Raw genomic sequence first — 26,914 nt, 5'->3', positions numbered from 1 at the left:
CTACTTCTGGTTTATTGACTACACCAAAGTCTTTGACTGTGTAGATCACAACAAACTGTGGAAAATTCTTAAAGAGATGGAAATACCAGGCCACCTTACCTGCCTGCTGAGAAACCTGTATGCAGGTCAAGAAGCAACAGTTAGAACCGAACATGGAACAACGGACTGGTTCCAAGTTGGGAAAGGAGTAGGTCAAGGCTGTATATTGTCACCCTGCTTATTTAACTTATATGCAGAGTATATCATGAGAAATGCGGGCCTGGATGAAGTACAGGGTGGAATCAAGATTGCTGGAAGAAATATCAATAACCGCAGATATGCAGATGACACCACCCTTATGGCAGAAAGTGAAGAAGAACTAAAGAGCCTCTTGATGAAAGTGAAAGAGGAGAGTGAAAAAGCTGGCTTGAAACTCAACATTCAAAAACAAGTATCATGGCATCTGGTCCCATCACTTCATGACGAATAGATGGGGAAAAAATTTCCAACAGTGATAGACTTTATTTTCTTGGGCTCCAAAATCACTGCAGACGGTGACTGCAGCCATGAAATTAAAAGATGCTTGCTCCTTGGAAGAAAAGCTATGACAAACCTAGTTCAGTTCAGTCGCTCAGTCGTGTCCAACTCTTTGCAACCCCATGAACCACAGCACACCAGGCTTCCCTGTCCATCACCAACTCCTAGAGCCTACCCAAACTCATGACCATTGAGTCGATGATGCCATCCAGCCATCTCATCCTCTGTTGCCCCTTTCTCCTCCTGGCCTCAATCTTCCCCAGCATCAGGGTCTTTTCCAATGAGTCAGCTCTTCACATCAGGTGGCCAAAGTATTGGAGTTTCAGTTCAACATCAGTGCTTCCAATGAACACCGAGGACTGATCTCCTTTAGGATGGACTGGTTGGATCTCCTTGCAGTCCAAGGGACTCTCAACAGTCTTCTCCAACACCACAGTTCAAAATCATCAATTCTTCGGCGCTCAGCTTTCTTTATAGTCCAACTCTCACATCCAAACATGACCACTGGAAAAACCATGGCCTTGACTAGACAGACCTTTGTTGGCAAAGTAATGTCTCTGCTTTTAAATATGCTATCTAGGTTGGTCATAACTTTCCTTCCAAGGAGTAAGCATCTTTTAATTTCATGGCTGCAATCACCATCAGCAGTGATTTTGGAGCCCAGAAAAATAAAGTCAGCCACTGTTTCCACTGTTTGCCCATCTATTTGCCATGAAGTGATGGGACCAGATGCCATGATCTTAGTTTTCTGAATGTTGAGCTTTAAGCCAACTTTTTCACTCTCCTCTTTCACTTTCATCAAGAGGCTCTTTAGTTCTTCTTCACTTTCTGCCATAAGGGTGGTACCATCTGCATATCTGAGGTTATTGATATTTCTCCAGGCAGTCTTGATTCCAGCTTGTGCTTCTTCCATCCCAGCGTTTCTCATGATATACTTTGCATATAATTTAAATAAGCAGGGTGACAATATACAGCCTTGACTCCTTTTCCTATGATAAACCTAGACAGCGTATTAAAAAACAGAGATATTACTTTGCCGACAAAGGTCTGTCTAACCAAAGCTATTTTCCAGTAGTCATGTATGGATGTGAGAGTTGGACCATAAAGAAAGCTGAACACTGAAGAACTGATGCTTTTGAACTGTGCTGTTGGAGAAGACTCAAGAGTCCCTTGGACTGCAAGGAGATCAAGCCAGTCAATCCTAGGGGAAATCAGTCCTGAATGTTCATTAGAAGGACTGAAGCTGAAGCTCCAGTACTTTGGCCACCTGATGTAAAGAACTGACTCACAGGAAAAGACCCTGATGCTGGGAAAGATTGAAGGCAGAAGAAGGGGACGACAGAGGATAAGATGGTTGGATTGCATCACCGACTTGATGGACATGAGTTTGAGCAAGCTCTGGGAGCAGTTGCTGGACAGGGAAGCCTGGCATGCTGCAGTCCATGGGGTCTCAAAGAGTCAGACACGACTGACTGACTAAAGTGAATTGACTATATAGTCAATGGTGTTAGTTGGGTACCTAGGCTAACTTTGTTGGACTTCATAAACAAATTGGACTTAAGAACACACTGTCAGTACGAAACTTGTTCGTATGTCGGGGACTTATTGCATTTGAACAGAGTTAAGCCCAGTGTGGGCAAAGGCATCTGTGAGGCTTTCTAATAAAACCTAACCCATTAAAACCCTCAACCTGCAGATCAACCCTAGATAGACGCCTTACACATTTCTTCTTCACCTCTTTTTCTCTAGATGCACAATCAATAGTCTAAGAAAAATGTACTTCTCCCTAAAGCATGGGTCTTGAAATGTTCTATAGCAGTGATTTCTGCTGATTTGCTCAGGTTTTATCCCCCTGTCTATTTTTATACCTGAAGTAGAGGGTCAAGATGGACGATTGGGACTGGAGGGAGGACCATGCAAAGATGCAAGAAGGTTTCCAAGTCAACAAGTGATGACTGTGGGATCCTCAGACCCTGGCTCTGCTTCACCAGAACAGGCTGTCACCTGACACAAAGCCAGTGCTGGCATTTTCCCTCCGAAAAATCTAGCTTCATGTTTGTTTACTGCTCCAGCAGCTACTAGTTTCAGCCCACTTGTCTTTCTCATTTTGGGGGGAGAGGGAGATAGTGGAGAAGGGAAGAATCTTAGTGACTTCCCTTCCTTCAAGATTAACAATGTGTTAAAACATGGTTACATCCAGAATCTAGCTGTGTTGCTCTTTTGTTATAATCAGTTCAGATCAGTTGCTCAGTCGTGTCCGACTTTGCGACCCCATGGACTGCGTGCAGCATGCCAGGCCTCCCTGTCCATCACCAACTCTTGGAGCTGCTCAAACTCGTGTCCATCGAGTCAGTGTTGCCATGCAACCATCTCATCCTCTGTCGTCCCCTTCTCCTCCTGCCCTCAGTCTTTCCCAGCATCAGGGTCTTTTCCAGTGAGTCAGCTTTTCACATCAGGTGGCCAAAGAATTGGAGCTTCAGCATCAGTACTTCCAATGACTGTTCAGGGTTGATTTCCTTTAGGATTGACTGGTTTGATCTCCTTGATTTTCATGGGACTTTCATAAATCTTCTGCAACACCACAGTTCAAAAGCATTAGTTTTTCAGCACTCAGCCTTCTTTATGGTCCAACTCTCACATCCATTCATAACTCCTGGAAAAACCGTAACTTTGACTAGACAGACCTTTGTTGGCAAAGTAATGTCTCTGCTTTTTAATAGGCTGTCTAGGTTTGTCATCTGTTTTTCTTCCAAGGAGCAAGCATCTTTTTATTTCATGGCTGCAGTCACAGTCTGCAGTGATTTGGGAGCCCAAGAAAATAACGTCTGTCGCTGTTGGCATTTTTTTCCCCATCTATTTGCCATGAAGTGATGGGACCGGATTTTAATTTCAGGTATATAACATATATATACCTGAATTGATTCAATATTTTTGTACCTTATACTCCACATAAAGTTATTATAAACTATTGGCTCTATTTTCTGTGCTATACATCACATCCTGGTATATTATTTATTTTATATTTAGTAGTTTGTACCTCTTGGCCTTCCTTGGTCTCTCAGACAGTAAAGAATCTGCCTGCAACACGGGAGATCTGGGTTCGATCCCTGGGTTGGGAAGATTCCCCTGGGGAAGGGAATGGCTACCCACTCACATATTCTTGCCTGGAGAATTCTATGGAAAGAGTAGCCTGATGGGCTTCAGTCCATGGGGTTGCAAAGAGTCAGATACGACTGAGACTAACATTTGTACTTCTTAGTCCCCTTCCCTCTTCCCATTGGTAACCACTAGTTTATTCTCTGCATCTGTGAGTCTCTATTTTGTTGTATTCATTCATCTACTGGTGCTTCTTAATTTGCAGACTCCTTGAAGATGGGGTCTGTCTTGTTCACCGTATTCTTGCTTTCAAGCACAGGGACCTGCATATAGTAAGCATTTAATAAAGATCTATTGAGTGACTGCATCCCTAGGTGATTTAACTTACCATTTTCCCCCAGATTCCTCTGTCTTCAGAATCAGTCAAAATCAAAAGGGACCTCCTACTCTGGCTCTTTCTTAGAGAAAAGTTCCTCAAGTCTATAACAACAGAGGTCCAGGCTAAGACATATTGAACCCTGGGCTCTGCCAGTCATTAGCCTTGTGACCCAAGGTAAATGGGCCAGTCTTAATTTTCTGAAACTTTTCTTCTATTGCAAAAAAAAAAAAAAAAAAAAAAGTGCTAATAACAACTGTCTCACAGGTTGTTGGGAGTTTTCATGAAATGAAGGATGTAGACGTTACATAGTAACCTAATTTCCTGCTGTGTACCTCATGGAGAGTGCTTAGGAAATGACATTTTCCTTTCATTTTATGGACTTCAGCTTTAAAAAAAAAAAAAAATTCAGCACAAGTGTTAGTGTTAGTAAAAATGCCTTTAAAATAAACGTGTCCTCATAAGAACATTAGTTTCCATCTACCTGACACACAGTGATGTTATTGGGAGAAATTATGTCATTGCTTTTTCATGCAAATTTCACTACTCAATCTCTTTAACAAGTGGTGCTGGGAAAACTGGTCAACCACTTGTAAAAGAATGAAACTAGAACACTTTCTAACACCATACACAAAAATAAACTCAAAATGTATTAAAGATCTAAACGTAAGACCAGAAACTATAAAACTCCTAGAGGAAAACATAGGCAAAATACTCTCTGACATAAATCACAGCAGGATCCTCCATGACCCACCTCCCAGAATATTGGAAATAAAAGCAAAAATAAACAAATGGGACCTAATTAAAATCAAGAGCTTTTGCACAACAAAAGAAACTATAAGCAAGGTGAAAAGACAGCCTTCAGAATGGGAGAAAATAATAGCAAATGAAGCAACAGACAAACAATTAATCTCAAAAATATACAAGCAACTCCTGCAGCTCAATTCCAGAAAAATAAACGACCCAATCAAAAAATGGGCCAAAGAACTAAACAGACATTTCTCCAAAGAAGACATACAGATGGCTAACAAACACATGAAAAGATGCTCAACATCACTCATTATTAGAGAAATGCAAATCAAAACCACAATGAGGTACCATTTCAAACCAGTCAGAATGGCTGCTATCCAAAAGTCTACAAGCAATAAATGCTGGAGAGGGTGTGGAGAAAAGGGAACCCTCTTACAGTGTTGGTGGGAATGCAAACTAGTACAGCCACTATGGAGAACAATGTGGAGATTCCTTAAAATACTGGGAATAGAACTGCTGTATGATCCAGCAATCCCACTGCTGGGCATACGCACCAAGGAAACCAGAATTGAAAGAGACACGTGTACCCCAATGTTCATCGCAGCACTGTTTATAATAGCCAGGACATGGAAGCAACCTAGATGTCCATCATCAGACGAATGGATAAGGAAGCTGTGGTACATATACACAATGGAATATTACTCAGCCATTAAAAAGAATACATTTGAATCAGTTCTATTGAGATGGATGAAACTGGAGCCCATTATACAGAGTGAAGTAAGCCAGAAAGAAAAACACCGATACGGTATACTAATGCATATATATGGAATTTGAAAGATGGTAATGATAACCCTATATGTGAGACAGAGTAGGAGACACAGATGCATAGAACAGTCTTATGGACTCTGAGGGAGAAGGTGAGGGTTGGACGTTCCGAGAGAATAGCATTGAAACATGTGTATTATCATATGTGAAACAGAACACCATTCCAGGTTCGATGCATGAGACAAATGCTCAGGGCTGGGGCAGTGGGATGACCCAGAGGGATGAGATGGAGAGGGAGGTGGGAGGGGGGTTCAGGATGGGAAACACATGTAAACCCATGGCTGATTCATGTCAATGTATGGCAAAAACGACTACAGTACTATAAAGTAATTAGCCCCCAACTAAAATAAATAAGTTTATTAAAAAAAAAATTTTTCACTACTCAGAGAAAGGGCAGTTGAATTAGCTGGTGAATAAGAATGGTAGCAAGAGTTTGGGGAGCCTGTTTACAAGAAGGTGGTGTCCTCAAGAAAGAGACTAGTGTTAAGAGATTTTCCTGTGAGAAGTCCGGAAATAATGCTACCATTAGTTTTCATGTTGATTGTGTGTCTCACAGTGATATCCACCTTACTTTTAGCTAATTAATTATGAATAAAACTTTGTGTTGTAGAGATTGTGTCAGGATGATATGCTGGATAAGCGCATGAACACATGTCTGCTTCATCGTGCAAGTAATAAAATCATTATCCTGATTGCATTAATGGGCCTAGGCCTGGAGTATGTTTGGAGTTGACAGCTACGAGGTTCTTAAGTGCCATCAACTCATTCCCTGTGTGGCTCAACCACCATTCGCTGCTGCTTATTTTCTTAGTCATCATTTTACAGTAAGCGCTATCTCATATAATAAATCATAAAATTTAGAAATGCACAAGAGTAAGAACATCAAAGTCCTTGACGAACAGACGATCTTTCACAGTAGGACTAAAAGGGGAAAGTGACAATGCTAGTGGGAATTCTTTTAAAATATTTGTTTAGGTTGGGCTTAAGCCATCTAGCTGTGAAAATAATAAACCGTGGCAGCAATAGCAATACACTGTAATTCCCGCAAAGCACATTCAGCATAATTTCTTTTTTTATAAATAATAAAACCATAAATAAATATGGTTACTCTCAGCTAACATGACATTACATTCAGCACGAGGAGCCAGATGTTTTTCTCTCATATCTGTGTTCTTTAGGGTCAGTTTTCACTTACTCCCCCGCCAGTAATATGTAAGCAATCTGTGAATAAATAACCGGGGATGGCATTTGATCTTGACCTGAGTTTGGTGAATCTGAGGGGAGACGGAGCTTTGTTTATCTCACGTGCAAGAGGAAAGAAGGGGCCGGATGGTGCCTCAAAACAGCCCCTTAAAACTTCACAGGCTCCAGGCTCCCACAGCCTTCTTCTGGAGGCCTCATCCCACATTGTATCAAACGTAGGAAATGCACTCACGTGTGACAGTCTATATGACCTTGTCTACATGACTTTTGAACAGGACTTTTTTTTTTTTTCTTGGCCACACTGTGCATCATGTGGGACTTTTTTTTTTTTAACATAAATTATGTATTTTTTAATCGAAAGATAATTGCTTTACAGAATTGTGTTGGTTTCTGCCAAACATCAAGAGCATGTGGGATCTTAGTTCCCTCGTCAGGGGTCTAACCTGTACCCCCTGCAGTTGAAGCATGGAGCCCTAACCCCTGCATCACCAGGGAAGTCCCAGGCAGGGTCTTTGTAATTCTGCTTTTGAAATTACTTGCCTTCATGTTACTCATTTCATTTACAACCAACTCTGATTTTTCTGTAACTGTGCAAGCTCAGGGTTTTTTTTTTTTGCAATGTGAGAAAGCCCTGCTTACAGAAGACTTTTAACACTAATGAGGTCCAAATTTGCTAATTAGAGACGTTGTCATAATAGAGAATGCACCGGTGTTTCATTAAACGACTGTTTGCTTTTGATGGTACGCGTTTCATTGCAGGTTGACGTGAGCCGTTTTCAGCTCTCCCACATTATCGTAGACATTGCTGCCTTTACTGCCTCATTGGTAGCAGAGTCATATTTAGAGAAATGGGCTACTTTGCCCTGGCCGATGGGTTCTTAATCTGGAAGATAGGGATAGAGAAAGAGAGTCCATTTGAGGAGCTTAGTCCTCCAAATGCCATCCCCATGTATGGAAGGAAGGATTTCTTTAAGACATGCTGAAGAGGCAAATTGCATCTCCTGCTGACACTGACAGGGAGAATGAGTGTTCATGGGAGAAGGTGGGGTGGAGGGCAGCATATTTAAACCTTTGGATTGGATTCTGTAACTGAGAGGGGGATAAGGGAGCAGTGGGGAGAGAAAGGGAAAGGGAGGGAAAGGATGGAATTATGCTCAAATAGCAGCAGCATTTTACACTGACTTTCAACATTGTCTTCAATGCTGGAACCTTCTCATCATCACTTATGCCACCCCCTCTTTCTGAGAGGCTTCCCAAGTGGCTCAGTGGTAAAGAATACACCTGCCAGTTCAAGAGAAGCGGGTTCGATCCCTGGGTTGGGAAGAACCCCTGGAGAAGGAAATGGCAACCCACTCTAGTATTCTTGCCTGGAAAATCCCATGGACAGAGGAGCCTGTCAGGCTACAATTCATGGGGTCGCAAAAGAGTCAGACCCAACTTAGCTACTGAACAACGGCAACAACCCTTTGTGAATGTTGCCAAGCACGGCCAGTAGCAGCTAAGGTTTGGCCCATTTCCTCAGGATGTTCCCTGCCAGCCTTGAACTTTCCAATTGGAAATCTCACTGCACAAGCATTTGCACTATGCCTTGGTGGCCTCTCCCAACCAGCCCAATCCCTTGTCCCCATCTGTGATTCCCCGAAGAGTAAAAAGGATCATCCCAGGGAACCCAGGGCCTCCAGTCTCCTGCCTGCTGGTTACAGAGCATCAGCAAGGGCTGTGGGTGCTCATTTAGGGAAGAGAAAACAAGGTCTCCAGCCCTGGTAACACGCTGGAGGTGAGGTGTCCTGCTCCTGGGGCAACCACTGCTGTGGGGCTAATGCTTTATTCATCGTGTTGCAATGGCATCATTAAGAGCACATTAGTTTAAAGAGTAACTAACATGTTCTTGTTGACCCTCCAAGGAGAGAGATTAAACAGGATGAGCAACCAGCTCACACCGGTCACAGCCCCATCCAGGTTTTATTGCAGGTAGATTTCCATAGATTAAAGAGCTGTACTCAAGGCTTTTTTGGAAAACAGATAACTCATTTACCAGAGTTTGCAGCCATTTCAGGGTCACTTTTTTCACCCTCTGCCATTAAAGTGTTCCACTCTGTAGCTTAATATATTTTCCATGGTTGGGTCAAGGTGTGATATGAGGGTGTAACGAAAAAAAAAAAAACAAAAAACTGAGTACCAAACAGCACAAATTGTGGAGTTAAATGTCCTCTGCTTTCCCTTGCATAAAAAGATGTTTCCAGAAATCCCTTTCAGTGCATAAGTATGGCTCAAAATGATCAGTTTATGACCAATATGCCTTTCTACAACTGTGCATTCCATTAAAAAAAAAATGTTCTTTGATTTGTGGGACTGCCTATGGTTTATAGAGATTACCTCTCTCTTAAAAAAAAAAAAGCAAAACAACTTTTTGTTTTATATTGGGGTATAGCTGCTTAACAAACAGTGTTGTGATAGTTTCAGGTGAACAGCGAGGGGACTCAGCCATCCATGTACATGCATTCTCCCTCAACCTAGATGATGGCTGTGTCTTTGAAGCCAGAAGTCGACCTGAAGCCTTTTCGGGAGGCGTTAACCATCTTTCTCCAAAGGACTCTTACTCCGTTCTCTTTGCTGTTCTCCATGGGCATCCCATAGTTTTCAAGAGAAGCTTTTAGGTAGCTCCAGCCTTCTGTTTACATTGGATGTTCTGTAGAACTTTTTCAATGGGAAGAAAAGAGAACAGGACAGGTGCCCGCAGAAAAAGCTCGTCTGTTGAGGGGAAGCAAGAATTCTCTGATATGTCCTTGTTTACTTTTTCTCTTGTCCTTACTTTTGGCTGCACTGGGTCTTCGTTGCTGCGTTCTCCTGTTGCGGAGGCGGGGGTTCTCTCTAGTTGCCCTGCGGTGGCTTCTCTTTGTGTGGAGTTCAGGCTCTAAGGTGCATGGGTTCAGTAGTTGCAGCTCGTGGGCTCCGTCGTCCCACGGCCTGTGGAAACTTCCCGGGCCACGGGTCAAACCAGCGTCCCCTGCGCTGCAAGGCGGATTCTCAACCACTGCACCGCCAGGAGAGGCCTGTCTTATTTCCTTTTATAAACTTGTCCGTGACTGACTAATTTGGCAAATATTGATATTATACCTCAATATCCCTATTGAGAGGCTTGAAGAGTCACTTGCCCAAGGCCGCACGTCACTGTAGAGGCGGGATTGAAAGACAGAGCTCAAATATCTTGTTTTCCAGATAAGGCCTCTGCTGAAGGGAGATTTGAACTGTTCAGACTATTTCAAAATGGTTGCCTATCAGCCACATTTTGGGGACTTCTGTATCTGGGTGAAGTTAGAAGTGATGAGCTCTCAGGTTAGATACTGATATACTATCAACTTTGGTGTGTTTGTCCCCGTTGGTAGGTAGCCATTAATGAGGGGACTTTAATTGACCTATTACATGTTTCATAAACAGTTTTCAAGTATAATATTGCCCTTTTCAGAAAATCTGAACTATCCTAAGTATGGAAGGTGTCTCTGCAACGACTTTGAAATATATATTATCATAGTAGCATCCAGTCCTGTTTTCTTTTCATTTCTATTTTTAATGGAAAGGGAAGTACTTTATTCCTGTGGTCTCAAGCTTTCTCATTTATTACGTTGTTCAGTTTAGAAATATAAAGTGTAATTTTTTTAAAAGCAAAGAGCTCCTGAAAACAAAATAATTTTACCTCTGTCATTTCTCTACACTTATGTAAGGAATGCCGAATAGTATTTTTCTTTGTGTCAAAAGATAATTGGCTTTATCTGCTGTCCTGCCGTGCTGGTTGGGTTATCTCTTTGGCAAAGTTGGTTCTTTTGTCTGATCACATCATTTCAGAGGGAGACCTTCTGTTTCTCTGATATTCAGTCCCCACTCCCCTCTCTCAGCATCCAGGTCTTCAGAGATAGATATGTCATGGGCAAAACTTTATCATCCATTCAGTAACCATTTCCTCCCCTCAGCTGGAAGGACGATGATTTGTAGTTTGAAATTGGCTACTTGACAAAGTAGAAAAATGGAGGATATAATCACAGACCCTTAATGGCATTTTGTATTTGAGAAATGGCCAGACCTGCTTTTTATCCTCTGCGGTGCCTGCCAAATGGCAACTTTCCCTTTCCTACCCTGATTTCACGTCTTTAGCACTATACCTATATGCCTTTGTTACACTAATGTACTGCTTAATGGACCTGGAGATGCCATTATTTATGGATTTTGGCTGCTCCAGAGAACAGCTGGGAAGAAGTCTCACAAAAGGAGGACATCACAGTCACATGCTTATGACCCTGTGTTGGTTACCAGGGAGGTGTGGGGTCTTAGCTCTTGGAGAGTGACTTGTTAAGTGCACCAGGAGCTCATCTGGAAAAATCTAACATTTTAAAAAATTGTCTTTGATGTTTTAAATTTCATCTTGTGTTCTAGTTTTCAACGGCAGTTTTCCCTTTTTTCCTTAGCTTTCAAACCTCCAGCCTTTGAGATTGGACCCTGGAGCTGAATTCTGTCTTTTTGTTCTCTTATTACTTCCTTGTTTCCCTCTGTTATTTTCCTTTTTACTTACTTTCCTTCCTTTTATGCCTGAATTTTCTTGAAAAACATATATATAATGTGTAATTTATGCATAATGATTTAAATATATTGTATAGACTTATAAACAATTTTATATGTATACTGAGCATCTGTCATAATTCTAGGTACTGTGCTTGCTTGCTGCAGGGTATGCAAAAATGATCAGTTTCCATGATCATTCTAAGTATGTTGTTTATCAGGGACATAGACATAAACAGCTAATTGGAGTATGAAGTTCCTAGTGCTGCTGTACAGAACACAGAGTGCTGTGGGAACACAGAGGAGGGAATACGTATCTCCTTTGTCTTCTTGCCTTAAAAGCCAGTGAAAGTCGCTCAGTCGTCTCTGACTCTTCGTGATCCCGTGGACTATACAGTCCGTGGAATTCTTCAGGCCAGAATACTGGAGTGGATAGCCTTTCCCCTCTCCAGGGGATCTTCCCAACCCAGGGATCGAACCCAGGTCTTCCACATTGCAGGTGGATTCTTTACCAACTGAGCCACAAAGGACAAGCTAAAAATTATCCAGAACAGAAATGGCATTTTTCTCCTTGTGTGTGCCGTGTTGTGAGACGTGTCACATCATGGCCCCTTTGAGAAGAGTCTAGTGACTTCGTGAACATACCAGGATAATACTAAAGGTTATAGGTCAGGTTTTATTAAAAAAGCCCTGTCGATTTCACAGGTTCGATAGAAAGTACTACAGGGTTCAACCTTGCCTGAGTCGACCTGAGCCCAGTTCCATCCTCTGCCCATACTATTTCCAAGAGGCGCCTTCTTCTCTTCCGTTACCAAGTAGGACCTTTCTAGCTTTCGTTGATGTCATATTCCTACCTTGCAATTCTCTCATCAGAGATTCCCCCACAAAATCTCATTCCTCATAAACTTTAATATAATCGAAATCTCTTCTTCAAAACACTAATCCTTTTATTCCACACTAATCAGGAGACATTGATCATTAATATCCAACATCCTCTGTGTCTAACAGAAATGAAGACTTTATCGTGTGTTATCACGTAGTACCCTAAGTTGTCTCTGTCATCAACTGCCTCCTCGTTATCCTCTTCAGGCTCTCTCCTCTAAAGGGTATCCGCCATCCAAGAATCACTCCCATATAAAAATTATTAGTAAGATGTAATGTAGTCTTTACTGACATTTTCTTAGAGGGGACAGGGGCAAGATTTATGTTGTATATTTCCCGGTAGTCTGCTTTAGTCATTTCTCTTCTCTGAAGTCTCCTTTTCTCATGAGTGACCCCCAAAGACCCCTTCTTTCTTCCCCCCCTCAAAGCACTTAGCCTTGGGGTCCTTTTTCTTTTTAACTACATTTTGCAGAGCAACTCCACTCTGCCTTGAAATTTACAGATTCCACCCAGATCCTAGATCAGTTAAGAGGACCTGTTCTCCTTAGAAGCCTGTTTAGTAATCCTCTTCGATAATTTAAACATGTCTTTGTGATCCTTTTGTGCTTGAAGAGCTTAACAGTGAGAATTTTATAAAACTGATGAAAGATTCTAGGCTATTCTGGTGGTTCCTCAGTGGGAAAATTACTGAATTACTGTTTACCATTATAGGAAGCAGAAATGTCTCCTTTATTCCTAAGTAGTTACTTAAAAATCATGGAGTTAAAACATAAGTAATGTCAATTTAACAATATTCTATGTTGTTTTAAACTATGAGCATTTCCATAACCTCCAGAGAGCATCGTACTGACTACATGAAGATCAAAGTGAGAATATTTTCTTAGTAATAGAAGCAGAAAGTAGAGCTTTGGGAATGCATTTTTCTTTTTACTATAAATATAACCCATGATAATGCTATGACTACTTCCTGTAAATTAAAAAAGTTTCAGATATCCTATGAGATAGGTTTCCTTTGGAATCAACTCTCAACAAGGCACTAATAAATCTGACTTCCTCAGTATAATTATTCTTCTATTAAAGTAGGCATGAACCTAAGGACTTAGGTCGAACAGATCATTCTTTTAAAAAAGGAAAATATCAGTACTCACCCTTTTTTAACAGGAATCTGTTTTGTGGACAGTTATAGATGGATTTTTATTACTCACAGCGTGTGTGTGTGTGTATGCTTGAGACCTGTGAGAGCTGGACAGGTAGAAAGAGCTGTGTTAGAACAGGAGAAGCCTGTGTCTTTCTTTTAGGCCAAGTAATATTTTCTTAGGCTTGGTGAGTTTCAAAAGCTATTTGCTCCATTGATACAGCCCAGTAAAATCCTGAGTATAAATACATTGTATTGAACAATTATGAAATTGAGTGTGAGATTTTGTACTTGAATGAAACTTAACAAAGAACAGGTTAGATTTCAGTTGAACCCTGGACAAAACTGTATTGTTATCCTAGGCATTTTATACATCTGATTGTTTGGGAATGATCTTACTTCACTAAAAGCTGTTAATAGAAACTGCCAATTTCACAATTGATCATGAATCTCTTGAAGGCTTTTGTGGTTTCATAGCTTAGAAAATAAAAACCTAGAGAGAAACATTTATACATCTTTTAAATTACATTATTTTATGAAGGAACAGTGGAAAAGGAAGAAATATTCTAATATTCACAATTTAGATGTGACACAGAAAACTAGGGCAACACTTACTTTTTGAAATATTAAGTGTTACTAACTGTTTTAAAATTAATTTCATAATTATCCAGTGGAACACCAAGATCCCAGGGTACCTTAATGTCAAGCTACACTTCCAAATAAAATAATATTAATTAACATCTGCTGTATTCCAAGTGCTTTATTAGCTATAATTTTTAACTCCCCACATGTCTGTGTGTAAATAAACATCATTAAGAATATCAATCTTTTGTATAGTTTAGAAATAAGAAAACTAAGGCAGAGAAATTGATTAGAATGATAAATTAGGTATTATGGCCTTGAATCATTTAGAGAAGCAGGTACTCAATAGGAACAATAGATGTTAGTAGAGTATAAAAATCACTCTTGCAACTATTCATAAATTACTGAATAATAATTAATTTAAAATATCACCTTTCTCCCAAACCAAGTGATAAAGCAATTTAAAAGTTTTGAAGAATTGCAAGGCATCCTTCAGACTATTGGAAATGCCTAAGACATGACAAAATTCCTTCAGAGTCACTATTCTAGGTACATGGCAGCCACATGAAGTTGTATGTCATTCAAACCATTGGGTTGGCAGATTGAAGAGATGTAATTCATTGAATGTCACAGTCTCATTAGCGGGTAAATTTAGGTTTACAAACCACAACTTGCCAAGGAAGCAATACTTTTTTTGATGAAACAGTAGCTGTTTGTTAATGTTTTTTCTCCATGAAACAGTAGTTTATTAAGATAGTGATGAAAAGTGTAGGTAGAAGCTACGGGCTACCGGGACACTTGATGCCCCTCTGTAAGACCACAGTCATTAAAGTGAAAACTAACACTGGAACAGACAGTTAAAAAGCCAAGAAGAGCTAACACCACCCCTAAAACACTATAGCGAGAAAGGCAAAGTGAAACATGGCCGGTCAGGCACAAGTCATAAAGTCTACACAATAGAGGGATGTTCTCTGATATAGTGTTCCAGCACTGCAGACTCATTGGACAGGAAAAACTTGTGATTAATGCCCATTTGGGGAGAACTTGAGCTAGAAAAGAAAAAAACAAGCCAAGTAAACTTCAGTGGGGCAATAAGTAAGACAAATAGTGACCTTGCAGTGATCCGAACTGCCTCTACTACTGGGCCATTTGAGCAAAAGAATGAACACGTTCTAGCCTGGCTCTGCTTTGGTGTTCTGAAATAGGTGATATGGAGAGAAGAAAATTGCTTTAAGGTTTCACCATAGAAATGTCACTGGTGTGTGGACAGAGAGAGGACAGGCTTTTGGTTACCTATGCACTGATGTTACTGGCTTTATTTTACATGGCGAGAATCTCTTTGATGGCATTCATTGCCTAAGATAATTGATGCATGTAATATATAAACATATTCTGAATTCATTTGGGTGAAAGAGTCTAATTGTGCAGTATAAAACATTTGTCCTGAGTACAGTTTGCTCCCCAAATTGGAATCATTTCACTGCTTCTTGATGAAAAGGTTTTGCCTATTGAAAACAATTCCCTACCATTTCTCATGCCCCTGTGCTGAGGGCTAGGGATTCAAGAAACAATTAGCTCAATACCCATCTATCCTTGAGATATTGAAACCTGAGCTTCCATTTGAATGAAACTTATACTCACCTGGAAATAAGTATTTTCTTTGTCTTCTTTGTTTATTTATTGAGAGTAGTGTTCAACGGGATCACTGATTCTTCCACCTAAGAATCAAAGAAATCAAAGGGCCAATCTTCATACTAGATATACTAACACACAGACTGCACCACTAATTCTAAAATATCTATTAAGAGAAGCACGTGTTGGAAAACTTTCTAAATGGATACCTAAATAAAAATAAATACTTTGCATTCAGTTGTTTTACCCGTCTACATAAAATTCAGACTTTTCAGATCACTCATCCAAGTGGTATACTTTGCCTTCTAGTCTTAAACTGGTGAAAGTGCACTTAACACGTGCATAGGGATGGTATGTTTTTGCGTTTTTAAGGATGGAGAGAAGGCATAGCATTTTAAGACTAGTGAAATCTAGTCTTGAAAGTGAAGCTGCTCAGTTGCGTCCAACTCTCTGCAACTCCTTGGACTGTCGGCTACCAGGCTCCTCAGGAGATAGTCCATGGGATTTTCCAGGCAAGAGTACTGGAGTGGGTTGCCATTTCCTTCTCCAGGGGATCTTCCCGACCCAGGGATCGAACCCGGGTCTCAGGCATTGCAGGGAGACGCTTTACCATCTGAGCCACAGGGAAGCCCCGAAATCTAGTCTTAAATCTAGTGGAATCTAGAGGGGCCCTTTGCAACTTTTTATAATGTTTTATTGTGTTTTTTGGGTTAGAAAAGTGCTTGGAAAAGGCTTATAAAGATACATTTATATATAAGCTGTGCAATTCTCAGGAAAACTCAGACCAAACAAGTTACAGCCAGTTAAATATATCTTGTTATAGAAATAAAAAAAAAACAAGTGCTTTTCCTTGGTGGCCCCATCACCCTCTGCACTTCTCCGACGGGCAGGCAGCATGCCATTCTTCCCTTTCGCCTTTCCGCATGATTGTATTTTAGGCACATCCTTTACCAGTCTCACCGTGAATAGCTTCTTGCTTTTTTCTCCTTTTCCCGACTTTTTCTCCCTCTCTGAATACATTTCACAGACGACTGTCTTCGAAAATAACATCAATTAATTTTTGAACTTAAAAAAAAATCACATGTAGCCCGAGTCCGCCCTCTCCATTGATGTGCCGTGTGTGGAGGAGGCTGTGCGGGGCCTGATAAGCCCCGTTTGTGAAGTCTGTTCAGCTGGAGGCCAGGTACTAGCCACTCCACAGACGGGCTGTTTATTCAGCCAACCCTGCTCCAGGTGGTCGCCAGTTGACCCACACGTCTCCCGGGCTCCGAAACCACAACTCTACAAGGATGCGGCTTTGCTTCTGTGCCTGCCACTGCAAATTGCCATTGTTTGTCTGCTGTTGTTGTTTGTTTGGAGTAGACAACAGATTTGCCCCGGAAGGCTTTCTCACCCCACTGCTCTCCCCCTTTTGCAGAATCCGATGATGTCCGCGGGGACCCTGCACTCGGCCATCAAAGCGCTCCTGCCCCTCAGGATGCTCGTAATTCAGTCATAGATGCAGGTGGCATTGAGAGCATCACCCAGTGTTCCCAGCAGCTTCCTCAGATGATGGCTGCAGGTAAATGTCGGTGGCCCGCACAGGACACAAACTGGGCATTTTGCACTGTAGTGGAAAGGCTCCCCAGCCATGAAAACATGTGTTGAACCGGGAGCCCAGGCTCCTCAGAGAAACCAGGCCGTGGAACTAGTGGACATTAAAGAGAGTTAACTCAGACTGCCCTGGTGGTTGGTGGTTAAGACTTTGCCTTCCAGTGTAGGGGGTGTGGTTAAGATCCCTCCCATCAGGGAGCTGGATCCCACATGCCTCCAGGCCAAAAATCCAGAACATAGGATGGAAGCAAAAATTGTAACAAACTCTATGAAGACTTTAAACAATTTAGAAAATAAATTTCTTTTAAAAAAAAGCATTAAGTCCACTTTTATATATTTTGCTGTCTTCTTTTTTAGCTCTGTGCTATTTGTTTTCAATATTATTTATTTTGTCTTAATGAAAGTCTGTGCTTGTAAGAAATATTTTGGGAGTCACTTCAGGCAGACACCTGCATTTAATGTACGAATGTTAATTATTTGTTGAGGATGGAATGTGTTATAAGGTAACTCTTAATAAATTCAAACAGGACCGCTTTGACTGCTTGACAACTGAATTTGGAGATTTTTATTAGATAGTTAGAGGGTGTGCCTGCTTCAGAATTACACTCACGAACAGACAAATTTATTTATTCTTAGCCAATTGACTTGTTTTACCCAAAGAGTCCTCTTCACTGGGGAACTTAACTGATGTTTCCCTGGGGAAAGGAAGTGATTCTTCCTTTTTTCTTCCCCTCAGCGGTGCATCCTTAACAGCACGCTGAGTATGATATAAACTGCATGTCATTAAGTTTCCTCCCAGAACATATTCCGTCATGTTTACGTCTGGACACAGTGTTGGTGTCAATTACAGTGCCGTATTTTTTGTGTGGTTTGGGAATGTGCTTAAAGGAAGCCTCACGTCTCTAGAAATGTGATTTGTTTTCAGACACCCTCGCCGGTGGAATCTAAGTCAGTTTGTTTTCCCACCCGCAGCGGCTGATGGTTTGGGGAGCATCGCAATAGACGCGACCCAGCTGAACATGTCGGTGACGGACCCCACCGCCTGGGCCACCGCCATGAATAACTTGGGCATGGTGCCCGTGGGGTTGCCCGGACAGCAGCTCGTCTCAGGTAAGCTCTCTCTGGGGTTGGAAGACGCCTGCAGCCGTGCCGGCAGGCTTGGGTGCCTGGCACCTTGTAATCTCTCCACGCACAAGTGTTGAGCCTGGCCTGGGATTTATGCCCAGGGCACATTTGACAGGGGCCATGTGCTTGAGAGTCTTGTCCTCATCACCTCGCTCTTCTGCCGAACAGCTGTTCTCAGAACAAACTCACACGCGGTATCTCTCACCGATGGCACTGCAACATGAATTTTGTATTTTAAAAAGGTAAATAGTAGAGCTAATATTTGCTTTCCAATTGGCAAAGCTCTTCCACGGATGTTACGGCATTTGATTCCAGCCTTCTCTTTGAGACAGGTAGGTCCTAATGGTGGTTGCGGCTCAGGTTCGGGTTCCCGTGTTAAAAATAGGGAAAGAGGGGCCCAGAGTTTGGGTGGGTGGCTTTTCCAGCACTGAAATGGCAAGACTTAGAAACCCGAGTCAACTGACATTGTGTTCCCTGGTTTCTTTCCATCATATTTTGGCATTATTGTAATAGTAATGCATTCGAGAGAGAAAATGTTTGGAGACGTCACAAAGTAGGAGGTCTTTGGAAAGAGTTCATCATTGAATTTAACATGTTTGTTGCTGATTTTCCATGTGCTCTGTGACAAGTGCTTTGGGAAATAGAATAAATATATACATATATAAGTGTCCTTGAGGATTCAGGGAGCATGTCTCCCCAAATTAAAAAATACAGTGATTAAAAACCAGCAAAAAAAAAAAAAAATGATGTGTAGAATCATGGCTAAGAGGTGGTTCAGACTAGTACTATAGTAATTTCCAGAAGGATCAATACCTGGGGCTCTGAGGTAAGATATTATCAGTGAGATGGGATTTGTGCTGCCTGGAAAGATGCTTAGGTCTCCTGTATCCACTTTACTCAACTTATTCACTCATTTAACACACATTTTTTGAGGCACTGTCCTGGTACAGGGGTGGTCCCTGCCTCTCTGCCTTTCCAGAATTTTCAGTGGAAAACTGACAGTTATTATGCTACGTTGTTACTGTGGTGGTTTAGTCCCTAAGTTGTGTTCGACTCTTGCGACTACATGGACTATAGACCACCAGGCTTCTCTGTCCATGAGATTCTCCAGGCAAGAATACTGGAGTGGGTTGCCATTCCTTTCTCCATGGGGTCTTCCCAACCTAGGGATCGAACCCAAGTCTCAGTAACTAAGTCGTGTCCAACTCTTTGCAACCCCGTGGACTGTAGCATGCCGGTCTTTCCTGTACTTCACTATCTCCTGGAGGTTACTCAGACTCATGTCCATCGAGTTGGTGATGCCATCCAACCATCTCATCCTCTGTCATCCCCTTCTCCTCCTGCCTGCAATCTTTTCCCTCATCAGAGTCCTTTCCGATGAGTCAGCTCTTCGCATCAGGTGGCCAAAGTATTGGAGCTTCAGCTTCAGCATCAGTCCTTCCATCAGTCCTTCAGGACTGACTTCCTTTAGAATTGACTGTTTAAGCTCCGTACTCTCCAGGGGACTCTCAAGACTATTTTCTAGCACTATAGTTCAAAAGCATCAATTCTTCAACACTCAACCTTCTTTATGGTTCAACTCTCACATCCATGCATGACTACAGGAAAAACCATAGCTTTGACTAGATGGACTTTTGTTGGCAAAGTAATGTCTCTGCTTTTTAATATGTTGTCGAGGTTTGTCATAGCTTTTCTTCCAAGGAGCAAGCATCTTTTAATTTCATGGCTGCAGTCACCATCTGCAGTGATTTTGGGGCCCGAGAAAATAAAGTCTGTCACTGTTTCCATACCAGATGGCATGATCTTAAATTTTTGAATGTTGTTTTAAGCCACGTTTTCCACTCTCCTCTTTCACTTTCATCAAGAGGCTCTTTAGTTCCTCTTTGCTTTCTGCCATTAGAGTGATATCATCTGCATGTCTGAGATATTAATATTTCTCCCTGAAATCTTGATTCCAGCTTGTGATTCCTCCAGCCCAGCATTTCGCATGATGTACCCTGCATAGAAGTTAAATAGGCAGGGTGACAATACACAGCCTTGACGGACTCCTTTCCTGATTTTGAGCCAGTCTGTTGTTCCATGTGCAGTTCTAACTCTTGCTTGTTGACCTGCATGCAGGTTTCTCAGGGAGGCAGGTAAGGTGGTCTGGTATTCCCATCTCTTGAAGAATTTTCCACAGTTTGTTAGGATCCACACAGTCAAAGGCTTTAATGTAGTCAATGAAGCAGAAGTAGATGTTTTTCTGAAATCTCTTGCTTTTTCTGTGATACAGCAGATGTTGCCAGTTTGATCTCTGGTTCCTCTGCCTTTTCGAAATCCAGCTTGTATATCTTGGTTCATGTACTGCTGAAGCCTAGCTTCAAAGATGTTGAGCATTACCTTGCTAGCATGTGAAATGAGCATAGTTGTGCAGTAGTTTCAACATTCTTTGGCATTGCCCTTCTTTGGGATTGGAATTACACTATGGTCATTGTTATATGTCAGAAGAACAACTCACTTTTGCCCATCAAGTTATATTAGAGTAGACAGTATACATTAAGTATATACCTATTGCCTTTGGAGAGTTACTAAGTTTCACACCCACAGATGTGTGTACTTTGAGCTGAGCTGAGCAAATATTTGATTTTCTGTTTGTTTGTTTTTTTTTGTCAATAGGGCAGTACATGTAATAGTGTAAACTAGCTGCAGTAAGTTATAGGTACTGTATGTGGCAGTGTGCACATGAATACAAGCATATATGTACACGCATATACATATAATATTGTGCCATTTCTTCTATAACATAACAAAGGAGAAGAGAGGACAGGAAACAAAGGAAGGTGGAAGACAGAAAAAGGAAAGTCAGATCTTAACATTACAAAACGTTATACTTAGGCTATTTATAAAATTCTCCAAAATGTTATAAAATATATGCAGTTGAGGCTTAGTCTGCTATGGGATGTGTGTGTGTGTACATAAATGACATTTTCTATCGTTTGAACATGTGTTTATTCAGACTCCTTTTCCCTAAAGCTAATCTAGACAAATACTTCCTCCTAATAACTTGAGGGTAAAGATTTATATGTTTCTGTCCCAAATTTTCCCAACTGCCTAATTGAAATATTCACACAGCAGAAATCACTTTACCCTTGTCTCCACCCCCACTCCTCTCAGAAAGTGTTGTATGACTTCCAGTGTAGGCCACAACCTCAATAATTCATTATTTTTTTCTTACAATTTTGAGTCTTCTGACATTTTAACCATGACCGATTTATGATTTTCCCAGCAACTTACCATGAAAAGAATTACAGCCCTACTCGTTATAGAAGATTTACCGTATCTGCCCTGAATTACATTCTCCATCTCCTGTATTAGCCAAACTGCTTAAGCTGTGTCTGAGCCTTTCGGGGTCTTCCAGAGCATCCTTCATCATCCCCCCCACCTATCGGGTGAACTACACTCGGCTTTGTCCCCGTGGCCGCCCGCAGACTTCCTTTGTCCAGGGTCTCAGGGTAAAGTTCTGCTGTGCATGGTAACTAGGTATGTATTGTCTTCCAGTCTTTCCTCTGTGGAAGTATCTGAGTACTATTAAATACCAAAATCTCTATTATGTATTTTTATTAACACCTTATTCAAAATTATTTTTTTCATTTTATAGTTTTATATTAAAATTTTAGAATAACCCTTTGAATAAATCTTCCCCAGTTTTTCTGTATTTGCACTTAAGTTGTTTCCTTTTTTTTTTTTTTTAACTCTTCCTAGCCAAGTTTCTGGAGAACTTAATCTCTTCGAGTATGTATAAGTATTTTACCTTTTCTGTAAAATGATAATTGTATCTATTTCATGAGACAGTTGTAAGATTGAAATATGATAACTTATTACATACAATAACTGCATAGTACCTACACATAGTAAGCATTCTTTAAACATTAACTCTTATTCCTTCCTTTCTTCCTTGTGATATTTTTTAACAAACAATATTACGGTGAACCTTTTTAATGCATAGAACTTTTCGGTAATTAGAATTATTTCCCTTGGATTGACTCCTACATGTCAATTAGTCAGTCAAAACAAATGAACACTTTAAAGTTTCTTGTTAAATACTGGACAGTTAATTTCCAAAATATAAATGCATATTTAATATTTCCTAACTTGATATGCAAAGGTGGCATCCTGTTATTTTGCCTTAAATTATTTTATAACTGCTCTTTTTAAATTGTGGCATTTTCCTTCATTTATTTTTCATTCATATTTCCTCTTTTGTAAATAAATTACTTTCATGCTATATCCACTTATCATATAGGATTAGGGGTGATTTTTTTTTTATTGGCTTGTAGTTGGTCATTGCTTTTAAGCATTTTAAGGGGCTTCCCAGGTGGTGCAGTTGGTCAAGAATCTGCTTGCCAATGCAGGAGACCTAAGAGATGTGGGTTTGATCCCTGAGTTGGAAAGATCTCCTGGAGGAGGAAATGGCAACCCACCCCAGTATTCTTGCCTGGAAAATTATTTTAATCTAGCAGTTCATATTCTCTAAAAATATGTATCCAGTCTGTTTTTCACCTCTTTAATATTATTTCTTTTTTTAAAAAAAGGAAGTTTAACATTTCCTTCCTGAGTCCTTTTTGAGTATTCCGTTTCTAAATACAGAAAGGTTTTGCCCACTCTCTACAGTTGATAAACAGTCCTAAGTTTCCACGCCTCCAGGGATATACGTTCTTCTTTTATGGGAAATTCAATTGTTGTGCGTGTTTAATCTATTCCTAAAGTATCTATTCTGTGCTGCCAATCTCTCTCTTTCTGCCTCCGTGTTGTTTCACTTCTTACAGCTCTGTTGTATGTTTATATGAAGTACCTAATGGGTGGTGCTGTTTATTTCTTTTCCCCATAGTCATAGAGCCACAGAATGTTGCCCCTCGCACAGTCTTCATGCTAATGTCTCAGAAGGGACTGAAAGATTATTTTGTGTACCCTTCCTTCCAAGAAATCTGCTCTAAAATGTCTCTGACAGGATGACAGAGAGGCTGGATTTTATGAGCACTTGGCTTTCTGCCACAGTTTCTGGTATTTCTAAATGACCAACTACTCTTTCCTTGCTAGTTCAAATCGAATTGACACTGAATCCCATTCCTTACTACTTTTTCCTTATTTATTGGGAGATTAGAATTATCAACAAAGCAGGACACACATTTTTCATATCCTCTGATTTTATCAAAAGGATTTCCCAGGAAATTGAATGTGTTTATGGTTGCCATATCATGCCATTCTGATGGGTCATTGCGAGCTCCCACGATTACACCTCTTTAATTTTCCTCTCCTTTCATCATCACCACAATCCCCTTCCCACTTTCATGAACTTCCCCATCTACCTTCTTCATATGAAGTGCTTCTCAAGATCATTTCATCAAATTTGCTTATTTTATCCAAAATGAACCATTCTACTGGTAAGTGCGTGCATGCTCAGTCACTTCAGTCATGTCCAGCTCTGTGCAACCCCATGGACTGTAGGCCACCAGGCTCCTCTGTCCATGGAATTCTCCAGGCAAGAAGGATGGAGTGGGTTCCCATACCCTTCTCCAGGGGATCTTCCTGACACAGCAATCAAACCTGCATCTCTTATGTCTCCTGAATTGGCAGGCGGATTCTTTACCACTAGCACCACCTATACTCCAGCCCTAAATCCTATACCCAAAGTCTTGGCTTATCATGAGGTGATACTTACCTCCTTATAGTATTGTACACTTACTTTATTCCACATGTTTATAGTTTCGAGGAATTTTCAAATTTTTTTGTTGTTGATTTATTCCTATTATCCATACCTTGTGCATTAGTATAGGTCCAGATTTTCTAAACTGGCCTGATGGAACATCAGTGTCCTATAGTTGTTAGGTAGGGTAGATGTCATGTAAGTGTTTATGTGGCCTGATAGCCATGGTAGATTCTGGGTTTAACACAGTTCAATTCAGTCGCTCAGTCGTGTCTGACTCTTTGTGACCCCATAGACCGCAGTCTGCCAGGTTTCCCTGTCCTTCTCCATCTCCCGGAGTTCGCTCAAACTCATGTCCATTGAGTTGGTGATGTCATCCAGCCATCTCACCCTTCACTCTTCTCCAGGAGCATATTGGGCACCTACCGACCTGGGGAATTCGTCTCTCAGTGTCCTATCTTTTTGCCTTTTCATTACTGTTCATGGTGTTCTCAAGGCAGGAATACTGAAGTGGCTTGCCACACTCCCTTCTCCGACGGACCACGTTTTGTCAGAACTCTCCACCATGACCCGTCTGTCTTGGGTGGCCCTACACTGCATGGCTCATAGTTTCATTGAGTTGGACGAGGCTGTGATGGCTGCTTTCTCTGTGGGTTTCCTCAGAGCCTTGACTCTGCTAATGTGCAGTTTGGAAGAGTAGTGGCGTGTATGTTGGATTCCCCAAACATAACTGAGCCTTTAACAAGTATGTTAACATCTCATGAGACATTAGAATACTGCCATCAAACCAGATTTTCCCTCCAGCTATGGAGATCCCAGTCCACCACCATCCATCCGTCTTTTGTTGCCGTATCTGCTCTGCTCCCTGTGATCTGGTTCACAGTTGTGTGTGTGTGTGTTTGTGTTTTCACTGAGCAGTGTCACTTCCTGATCTCAAGTTTCAAGATAATCCTCACGTGGCCTGGTGTTGCCTGAAGGCTTATTCCCAGTTTCCTGTGATACACAGCGTCACTTCCCAGGAGCCCCTCATCTCTGGTGTCACTGATCGAAACTGAGAATATCAAATCCTGAGCTTCACACCATCTGTGCGACCAGCTGCCCCCCTCCCCGAATATCCTGGCTTCTCCTCCAGAGTCATAGCCATCAACTGGAAGGGTCGGAGAGCAGCAGCCGAGTTGACCAGGTATTAAGTTGCCTGCCTGGGAACTGGTAATATTTCCTGAGTGTTCTCTGGACATGAGTTTATACCTTGCTTTGCTCTGAACTTTTTGAAATTTTCTTTCCTAACATCAACAATCTCTCCTTAGCTGTTATTGACTTTGTGTGTATTAGTGGCTTAGTTATGTCTGACTGTCTACGACCCCACAGACTGTAGCCCTCCAGGCTCCTTTGTCCATGGAATTCTCCAGGCAAGAATACCAGAGTGGGGAGCCATTCCCTTCTGCAGGGGATCTTCCCAACCCAGGGATTGAACCCAGGTCTCCTGCATTGGCAGGCAATTTCTTTATCATCTGAGCCACCAGGGAAGCCCTGTTACTGACTTAAAGCGGACATATATCTCTTACCCCAAGTTTCTTAGTGTGACATTTTTTGGGTTTAAAATACATGTTTGGACGAGGCGTCACAGCTCCCCATTAGCTGTGGAAGCACCACGTGCCCTATCATGGATTAAATCTCTCAAGTACCTGAGATGTTCCTCGGTTTCTGCCTTGCCGTTCCTTCTGAAGCTCTGAGTTCGCTCTCCGCGCCCCTGTTCCACGTGGCTCTGAGCAGAGCTTGGCTTCACAGCTCGTGGGGACATGAGCTGCCCTCTTCCCCTCTCTCACCCGTGGACGCCCCCACTCATTTAATCCCACTCTGCTTCCTCCGAATGTTTCTTGTCCAGCTTCCTTGCTGGGCTGTTTAATCCTCCCAGGAACACCTTCATCCTCTTCCATATGCCCAGATATGAAGAGGCATTTGTTAAATCCTTTCAGCTCCTGAAGCATCTCTCTTTTAACTCGGATTTATCGAGTCAGACGTGGTGCTGAATACTGGGAATACAATACATAGACCTCACTCTCCTGTATGAGAGCCTAGTGGGAGAAATAGAGAAGCGGGGATAAATAAATACAAATCAGCATGATAAGTGGTAATGACGCTAACAAATAAAGGATGCTATTGGATATGACTGAAGAGTGGTAAGCTGGAGAGTCCTATGATTAGAGCTCTAGTTTTTAATTTGTTTTTGTTTTTTTGGGTTTTTTTGTTGTTGTTTTTTGTCGTTTTTATTGGTGTATGCTGGATTTACAATACTGTACACTTTTCAGGTGTACAGTAAAGTGAATCAGTTTTACAAACACATGCATCCACTCTGTTTTAGATTCTTTTCCCATGTAGACTAGTACAGAGTATTAGGTAGAGCTCCCTGTACTAAGCAGTAGGTCCTTATTGGTTATTTGTTTTATAAATGGTAGTGTGTATATGTCAATGCCGGTCTCTCAATTTATCCCTCCCCTAGAGACTGTCACACTAAGTGAAGTAAGTCAGACAGAGAAAGATCAGTTTCATATGATATCACTTACATGTGGAATGTAGATCTGTAGTCCCACACAGCACTTGCATTAAGTCCTACAGAGAACTGATGGGAGTGGGGAGAAGTTGGTGGCAAAGAAATCTGGTGGGAGGGTGTAGTGGTTACCCAGACACGAGATAATAATGGCGATTATCGTCACAGCAGTGGGGAGAGAAGTGAAGGGAGATATTTAATTACAGGACAAAAAAAAAAGGAATGGATGACTGAGTCCATGTGAAATGCAAGGAGAGGGAAGAATCAACAATAAATCCTGGGTTTCTGGCTTTGGAAACTGTGTAAGTGGTGCGGGCATTCAGCACAGGGAGGGGAGAAGGGAAGTGGGGAGAAGATGGTGCGTTCCTTTTTGGATATGTTGAATGTGAAGAAGCTGTTGAAGGAAGCACGTGGTGA

The 26,914-nt window shown here is 41.4% G+C and overlaps 1 protein-coding gene across 7 annotated transcripts in view; it reads left to right on the top strand.

Moving 5' to 3' along the window:
- ENOX1 (ecto-NOX disulfide-thiol exchanger 1) overlaps nucleotides 1-26,914 on the top strand; it is a 344,181-nt gene that overhangs the window by 74,019 nt on the left and 243,248 nt on the right. For 5 of the 7 annotated variants that reach the window (XM_081551076.1, XM_081551077.1, XM_081551080.1 and 2 more), the window contains exons 2-3: nucleotides 16,966-17,109; nucleotides 18,114-18,251. In XM_081551076.1, coding sequence (XP_081407202.1) covers nucleotides 17,097-17,109; nucleotides 18,114-18,251 — 151 coding nt within the window. In that variant the 5' untranslated portion in view covers nucleotides 16,966-17,096. The remainder of the gene's footprint in view (nucleotides 1-16,965; nucleotides 17,110-18,113; nucleotides 18,252-26,914) is intronic. The other 2 variants (XM_081551082.1, XM_081551081.1) reach the window with 1 other exon arrangement.

Source organism: Giraffa tippelskirchi, chromosome 12 (assembly GCF_054371585.1).
Source record: "Giraffa tippelskirchi isolate mGirTip1 chromosome 12, T2T-mGirTip1v1.2.pri, whole genome shotgun sequence".
In the NCBI taxonomy this organism is placed as follows: Eukaryota; Metazoa; Chordata; class Mammalia; order Artiodactyla; family Giraffidae; genus Giraffa; species Giraffa tippelskirchi.
This window is presented reverse-complemented; position numbering and strand designations above follow the sequence as displayed.